Source organism: Dipteris shenzhenensis, chromosome 19 (genome assembly GCF_047967505.1).
Source record: "Dipteris shenzhenensis isolate YYH24624 ecotype China chromosome 19, Dip_SZ_1.0, whole genome shotgun sequence".
Lineage (NCBI taxonomy): Eukaryota > Viridiplantae > Streptophyta > Polypodiopsida > Gleicheniales > Dipteridaceae > Dipteris > Dipteris shenzhenensis.
The window spans coordinates 54,420,190-54,428,819 of record NC_141614.1 but is presented as its reverse complement, the minus strand read 5'-3'; the positions used below and the strand labels follow the sequence as shown (position 1 = coordinate 54,428,819).

The window sequence follows — 8,630 nt, the reverse complement described above, 5'->3', positions numbered from 1 at the left end:
TGTCATACCATGTTCTCCATGGCTGTAATCTCTTTCCATTGCTTTGTATGCAGTTTGTCAGAGTGATGGCAAGAACCAAGTCAACTACAAGGAAAGCTGGCAAAGGGCCAGGGCTTGCAGCAATAGCAGCTGGGGTAGGTACCAAGAAATTTAGTGTGCCTCCAAAGGGAAGAGGTGCACATGGCAGGAAGGGTAAGCCAATGAGCCTGCTCCAGCAAAAGGCCAAGAGATTGAAACATGGTGTAGGTGTGCTAAGGGAGATTATGAAGCAACAGAAAGCTATAGGCTTTGCAATCCCCAAGGCACCTTTTCAAAGACTGGTGAAAGACATATGTGATAGTTGGCACCTTGGGTTCAGGTGGAACAGGACTGCCATTCTTTCCTTACAGGAAATGCCAGAGGATTACTTGGAAAAATATTTTGAAGATGCAATGCTGGTAGCAGCCCATGCTCACAGGGTGACTCTTATGGCCAAAGACTTCAACACTTTGTCCAGAGTGAGATGGAGGTATGACAAGCTTGTTCATCCTGTGGAATGGCAGGACATAAAGATGAGAGACATATTATTAATTCCACCTACAAGGAAGTCGAAAGTAGATGAGGTTAAGGTTATTGAAGTAACCCACTCAAAGAACACCAGAGGGAAGGCTGCTTATGAGGAGTTACTGAAGCAGCAAATAAAAGAATCAAAATCTGTTATAGATGTGGAGACTGGAAAGAGGGAACTGCAGATACAAAGAAGGTTGCAGGAGCTGGGCCCTAATATAGTTGTCCATATTGAGGATGAAACTTCAGTGAATGATTTTGACTTGACAAAACCATGCTTGGCAACATTGGCTCATAAGAATGAGTATTGCTCAGATACTATCATTCTTGCAATGCTCTAGTAAGTGTCTATTATTTTACATTTGTTTGCAAAACAATCCTCCTTGTACCTCCTTTATACCCTAATTATTTTTTGGTCCCATGTAGCATGATGAGAAGCTGGCTTCACCACTCTGTACAGCATACAGCTCATATTATTGATCCTGCCATTTCTTCTAAGTTAAGAGATGCAAAGGAAACTCCCATCGGTATTTCCAAGTGGTTCAGACACTGCAATTTTGAAGTTATCAATGTTTTGCTACTTCCATACAATAACAGGTATGTGGGTGACTGCTTCTTTTGGGATTCTTCTTTAAGATTGAGAACTCTTGTAGCCTTTGATTTCTTAATGCTTTTTTCCTTACGTAGTGACCATTGGAGTTTTGTTTCTATTGACATCCAGCAGAAGCTATGCTTTCTATTCAACTCTCTTAAAAACACACACAGAGAGCTGAAATTGTATGTGGTGTGTGTGCTTTTTTTAACTTCAAACTTCATTATTTTGATTTCATACTAACTAAATTATATGTATTGCAGTTGTATTAGAAGGCTTCTAGATGCATTGGATCACTGTCCTCCTAATGTCTCTCTTTTGGATTCAATAGAGCCAGTAAATCTAGAGGTAAAAAGTCGTTCCCTCTACTAATGTCTATTTCATGCTATGCCTTTGAACTTATTGAATAATTTTGTTTTGTTCAGATGTTAACAGTTTCTAACATATCTTTCCAACTGTACAGACACCACAACAAGATGATTCAAGTAGCTATGGATGGAGAGTGCTGATTAGTGCCAAATATCTACTTTCAAGCTATTTTGAGATAGGACAGCCAGACCTTGTAAGAAAAAATAATTTTCATTTAGCTTCAAGATAATTGATAGTGGTACAAAGTGTTCTAAATCATCATATGCCATTGCAGATGAGAGAAGATAGCTTCAGCTCAAACTATGTATATAATTTCAGAGCTGATATAATTTGGAAGTTTTTGAGCTATGCCTCCCCCAAACATATTGTACCAGCTACTGTCGAGTTGGGTGAGAGCTCTAAAGTTCGAGAAGGTGTCATAAACCTTGATGACATGGATGAAGCTGATGTGGTGCCACCGGATCAAGGACCTAGTGCTGATGAGGAGAAGCCACAGGAACAAGGACCTGCTGCTGATGTTGTTAGGAGAAGATGGAGCAGCAGCAAACAGATGCTCTAGGGGCAGTAGAGGAGACAATGGAGTAGCACCAAGATATTGTACAGGACAGGATGGAGTAGCAGAAAATAGATTCTCCAAAAAATGATGATACGGAGAGCTTGGACCATGTAGAGCAGCCTCCAGAGATCAAGCTGTAGATAAATAGAAAATGGTTGTCAAGAATATGTTCTACATGTACAATTAAACACTTCTGTACAAAATTTTACTTTATTGAATACATTACCTTTGTTTATGGAGTCTGTGTTATCTCAATTTTCAAATTTTCAATGTCTTTGCATTTTATTGAACTCTCTCTTCTTTTGAGCACCTACAAAAAAGCAATATGAATCAATAGGGTAAAGTAAACTAATAGTAGTGCTTAATGAGACTAGGATAAATTAGATGGTGTACCTTTTTATTGTTGTAGATAAATAAAAAGTCCTTTGAAATAGAACCTTCTGTCTCAAACAGAATGTCATTGCGCAATTGAGCTAGGGAGCAACATTCTCTTAATGAGATATTGACTAACACATCACCATTCTCAACAACATCAATATCAAGAAGTTTATTTTTTGCACCAAAAGAATTTTCATCTTGATCCATTGGGACTAGTTTTGTGCCTAGCATTCGACTGCACTTATAATAAAAAGAAAAAATAAAATTTTGTGATGCAACCATGTACTTCAGTTGCATAGAAGGTTGGACAACCTCACAAAACACTGAACTACATGTCTTCTTATCCCAACCTTTATCCAAAAATTATGGCATGCATGCCGAACTTGTTGCTTTAACTGTGAACATTGTTTTTGAAACCTTCACTGGAAAGGTATTAAACAAGTCCACAAAAACTGTGAGAGGCATGCATAAAGAAATTTTTATTATCCTTGTGGCAATATTGGGCCTCAGAGCTTTCTGTACTTCTTTGAAAAGCTTGGCCCTATATGCCTCTGTAACACTAAAATGTGGGTGAGGCCAATCCACTGAATTCCATGCCGGAAGGTCTTGTTTCCTTAACACACCATGTGTGTTAGCATTGTCCAGCAATTGATAAAAATGATCAGTAAAAAATATACCCGATTGAGCTGGCTCTATTGCACATCGATCTTGGTATTGTTGTTCTCTTATCGATCCATGCAAAACATCTATAAATCCCAAAATACAATCGATGTTTTGCCATGTCTCATACGATGAAGGGTTTAAATCTGAAATAAAACAACACAAGAATGTCAATAAGCAAAGAAAGAAAGCTTCATCTTAAAAATCCATACACCTCGTAAAGAAAAAAACCACAATAGAAAAATATACAATTAGGCCTGTGTTGTAGAAGATCATTTGGATAGTCTCGCAAGACAAGTTCTTTATGCATGTACACATGCTGAATCAAAACTTCTTTCACCAATATCTTCTCTCTGGTGATTTTAAAATCTCGTACTCTTCCCTTCCATGACGCCAAGAAAATGTTTTTTGTATGGGGTCTTTTTCTTTTGCTAGGTTGCATGAGCACCCACGCTCCTTTCGAAACACTAAACCTTTCCCAAGTTCCTTCCGTTTTGACTATACTTGAATTCTCTACCGAAGAAATAGAAGAAGCAGGTCGACGGGGTAAGGATGTGTGGTATAATTCTGCCTTCATAGCATTATCATCCACAGAGCATCTTCCACAAGAACGGCCATGGTTTTTATTCACCATGGAGACCTTGTGAATTTGTAACAACAGCAAAGTAATGTAGACAAGATAACAAATTGAAGTTTCAAGAAAGAGAAAGTGGGCAGACATACAGTTGATAAGAAACATCTTACTCTACTCCAAACAGGATCAAGGGAGCAGTTTTGGAAAAGAAGAGGCTACTGCATAATGAGGCAGTGGTGTAGAATGGTAGACCTTTCGAAGGAAAGGCAGCACAACATTTCAAAGTTCAAAGAAAGGTGGAAGTGGGAAGGCCCTTGTCAAATAAAATGTCAGACTAGATTCTATCTTCATGTCCAAAGATCTTGTGAGAATAAAAAACCAATCTCCACATTAATGTAGCACGCTTGTACCTACATAAAGTATTGTTTCTTTTTTCTATTTTCTCTTATTTTCATGAATTTCCAACGTTATGTTGGCCCTCTATTGATTGGTTGAGAGCTTATTTTTCCAAACCGTAAAAGGTCCCAAAATGAGCTCCCTTATATAGATAGATAGATAGATAGATAGAGAGAGAGGAGAGATAATATATATAATATAATAAATAATATATACTTCTTCTCTATATATCTAAAGGAGAAGTTTACCAAACTTGCTAACATGGTGGGATTTAGAGGTTCAGGAAGAGGAAAAGAGAGCTCCACTGGATGTTCGGGGAGGTAGGTTGAGGTTCGGAAGCAAGTGGGCACGCGGCGCATGTCCAAGACCAAAGAGAGGCAGAGTATTGATGTGATGCATGCTACAGCTCCAACATGGGTCTCGATGGCAAATAAGAGGAATAAGAGAGAGAGAGAGAGAGAGAGAGAGAGAGAGAGAGAGGGGGGGGGGGAGCGAGGGAGCGAGGGAGGGAGAGAGAGAGAGAGAGAGAGAGAGAGAGAGAGAGGGCGGGAGGGGTAATATAATATAATATAGAATACACACACGCACGTGCACACACACACACACACACACACATAGAGAGAGAGAGAGGTATACATATAGAAATATAAATAAAATACTTACATATATATCTATAAATAGATATATAGATGTGTTGGTCTCTAAGTGTAAACTCTTATAAAGAGAAATAAGTATTGATCCACTTCTTCGATAATCATTGTTGCCTAAGGACATTGCTCTCGAGCACCTCAATAAGGACAACTTTTCATCATGTGAGTACGAGCCTTAATCATGTAGTGCTTGATATCACAAAAGGTTTCCAATAAGGGGATGTGTCTTGAAGATGATGGGCCTTCCCTAAAGACTTCAAACAACTATATTCAAAGATTGCTGGAGTTAGGTTATGGTAAGCGAAGTGGCTGAAGTCCCTTGAAAGCCTATATCCTTTTTGAAAACTTATTTCCCAATTGAAAGCAATGACAAGGCTTAACATTTAAAATTTCTAAGAAGCATGATCTTAAATTGCATTCCTTGAAATGAAAGGGAGCCTAGGATCCCAACCTTGAGACCTGATGGAGCGAGTTGATAGCCCATCTTAGACCCAGGGGAGCGGGTTGCTAGCCCGTCGTAGACAGGTCACGTTACTCGTTCTTTTAGACTTACCATTAGCATTGAGCAACAAGTCTTGTTCGAACATTGGTGTGCATCCATAACTTCATGGAGACATGATTATTGAAGTTGAGGTAGCTGAAGCCTTCAAGCATAGAGCCCGCATGGAGCTACTGTTTTGTCATTCATTAATGTCTTCAAGGACATTGACAAAAGATAAAAGTCGTATACGACGGTAAGCTTAACGTCTCACATGGAAGAACGCCCTCATTTTCATGTTGAAAGAAGTCTAGACATGGAAATGAGGCAGACTCGGTGGTGGTACGAAGTCCACCTATAACGCCGTCCGCTCTGTGCACGATACATGGAAATAAGGCACCGTCCACACTCTAGAGGCGCTGGTCGGAACCTTTTTCACTTATTGCAGTCACCATTGTAGTGCAGCCCTCTTCGGAGTTCTTTCCTCAAGTCCTTTCCTTCTTCATTTCTTGACACTAGGCTTGCTAGGCGTTGAACTCGGAATTTAGACGGGCCTGCTTTCGAAGACTTCACAGTGTTTTTTTATTTTTTATTTATTGAAATAACAGTGTTTTTTTATTGAAAGTGGTTCAGCCTTCACAGTGTTCACACTGCTTTGTCGGACCTCCATTAATGGGCGGGAATGAGTTGCTCGAGGTAGCCGGCCTACTCTCCGCATAGCTCGAGGCTCGAGCAGCCGAGGCTCGATCTCACAGAAAAACAAATGGACACTTTGGCACGGAAATCACCTACATTAAGGTCAAGATAATACGGCAGATCGCAGCAAGAAAGGATGAATGGGGTTCGTTGCGGTTGATGACTGCAGTAATGCGGACTAATAGTTCAAGCCTCCAAGTATTCTAAAAGGCTCGCTCGCTCCATCTACTCTCCGCTCTAAAAGTTGGTGTCAAGGATCAGGTCCTTCGCCTTGACACTTGTACGTTATCTCAGCACCTCTGCAGTGAGTTTGCACAGTCCCTTCAAGCTTGCTGATAGCCATCAGTGCTGCCTAATCCTTGACTGAAATATTAGTTCAGAAATGATAGACTTCAAGTTCGGATCTCATGTGGGAAAGGCTTCAAGGCCATTCATGCCTGGTTGATGCCGCAGCAGACTGTTGCTTTCAGCAAGCCCATATGCTTTCATTGATGCAACCGAGCTTGGTGGAAACTTGAAAGGCCTCGTAATACCAGAGTACCTACCCGGACATGTGGTGTGGGGGGGCTCTTTCCAATGAGTGTACTAGGATGGCGAGCCTTCGAGCCTGAGTACGTGAATTTCTTACGTCGTTTGCGAGACATTTCTACGGCACGAACAATATATGCTTTTCACGTTCTAGCTTCGGGACTGAATAGAATGATCCCTCAGGCCGTTAGTTCATCGTCAGCGATCTTTCTTCCTTCATCTATGGCTCAATGGTTTCGTGTAGCTCTCATCTCAACTCTAGTCTCTGTAGTCCTCTATCTGTGGGAAAACCCTATCGTGCCGCCGCCTGGAGATCGTGTTGACTACCGCAGCGATGGATGGTTAAGTGAAAGTCTTCAATGGGATCCCGCAGGGCAAAGATTCCTCCTTTCCCTAATAGAAGGTGGAATAGGCGAGGTTAGAAGCAACCAAGGTTCAACTCCATGGGTCGAGAAGAAAGTGGTCAAGGAATTGGAGTACCGGTGGAATGCCACTCTGGGCTTGCGGCTAGATGAAACAAGGAAGAGAGTGCTCATTGTCGTTACCGACATGTTCGGGAAAAAGTTCAGTGCATTAGCTGCTTACGACACGGGATCCTGGGAGAGGATTTTTCTGACTGAGCTTGCCGGCTCCGGTGAGTTCCTTTCCGATATAGAAACGCACTTAGCATGTGGTAGCAATGGATTTACGCGAGTTGAGTTGATAGCCAGACCGCGACAATGTTACGTTGTGAGTGCTGTTTGTTACAGAAAGCAGATCTTTAGCAGCTGCTATAGCATTGGACCCAGATGGAAACGCCTACGTGACCGATGCGAGGAGTAATGCTATCTGGAAAGTGCGCAGCGATGGCAGCAACGCAACCGTGTTCTGCCAAATTTCGCTATTCGGCTTGCAGGCGGCGAGATGGAAGTTCCCGTTCCAGACAGCACTGGGGCTGAGAGGCATTGTATATCACCCAGACAAGTATCTACTGGTGGTTCATGCATGGACAGGAGCACTATTCAAAGTGTCTGGGGACGGAAGCTGGGCGATGGAGGTGGAGATGCAGCAACGGCTGGTGCTGGGCTGCGGGATGGTGCTTCTATCGGATCAAGAACTGGTAGTAGCAGGAGTACCAGGGGCTCATCTTGTCAAGTCTACAGATGGCTGGCGGACTGCCAAGCTGAGTGGACGATATGTCGGTGCTTTCCACAGGATTCCAATGTCTGCTACAGTGAAAGACGGCAAGGTTTACGTAGGCCATCTCTTAGGAGCTGGCCTTGTCCACAGGACCTTCACCATCAGGGAGGCTGTCTTTACGTCCATGCCATAGCAATTCTCATCAGCAGATCTGTTGCTCTTTTGTATAAGCACCATCTGTTGATCGCATCGCTTTCTGCTCATTTCTCATGCTGCAACTTAGCTAGGAGTATACTTTCCTGAGGATTTTGCTACTTACCTTATAGATTAAGGCTTATGTTTGAGGATCTCTTTGGATTCACACACCTTAAATATGCGCATGTAGTACATTTTCCACTACTCTCTCTCTCTCTCTCTTCTTCCCTATTCACTATTGTTCACTAAAAATGTTTTTTGGTAACACACAAAAATCTTCTACACATCCAAAATTTCAAAATTTTGACAATTCTTAAAAAGTCCATCCACATTACAATAAGAAGTTTACAAATCTTCAATTGCAGAACCGGGCCTTCAAAAGCTTTTAACATGTAAATTCTAACTTCAAAAGGAAATGTATGTGTAGATTACACTTACAGTTTGGTGAAATATGAGGTTATGTGATAAAAAGATAGAAACCCAGGCAAAGAAGAAACTTACAAAAAGTGGATTTTAGCACATCTTATCAAGAGCCACCAAAATATACAAAGTGTATGGTCTCATAGTGATAAAATATGAATTCTAAAGATGAGTCACATCTCCCTTCCAATGGAGTCAATAAGTTTAAATGTGAACGTCCAAAACACTATTGCTAATCATTTGGTTAATATTTCCTCCTGGTGAGAAACCTTTTAAAATTGTTAAAAATTTTGCATTCAAAAGGGTTGTTCTTAAAGAAATTTCAGAAATGCTTTACTCATGACAAGAACTTTCTAAAATGATCCAAAAAAGCTCTAAAATGATACAAAAAAGCCATATTTCTTTGAACACAAATAACAAAAAAATTCCAAGAAATAACATGATTTTTTAAAGCAAATAGATTTAACATGTGT

General features: G+C 40.9%; 1 protein-coding gene across 1 annotated transcript; it reads left to right on the top strand.

Annotated features, from left to right (window-relative positions):
- Positions 1–6,361: 6,361 nt before the first annotated feature.
- LOC147890652 (uncharacterized) lies at positions 6,362–7,900 on the top strand. The gene is made up of 2 exons (XM_087391087.1): positions 6,362–7,057; positions 7,173–7,900. Exons 1-2 carry the CDS (start codon positions 6,472–6,474, stop codon positions 7,733–7,735), a joined length of 1,149 nt encoding a protein of 382 aa, XP_087247213.1. The 5' UTR covers positions 6,362–6,471; the 3' UTR covers positions 7,736–7,900.
- The last annotated feature ends 730 nt before the right edge of the window (positions 7,901–8,630 follow it).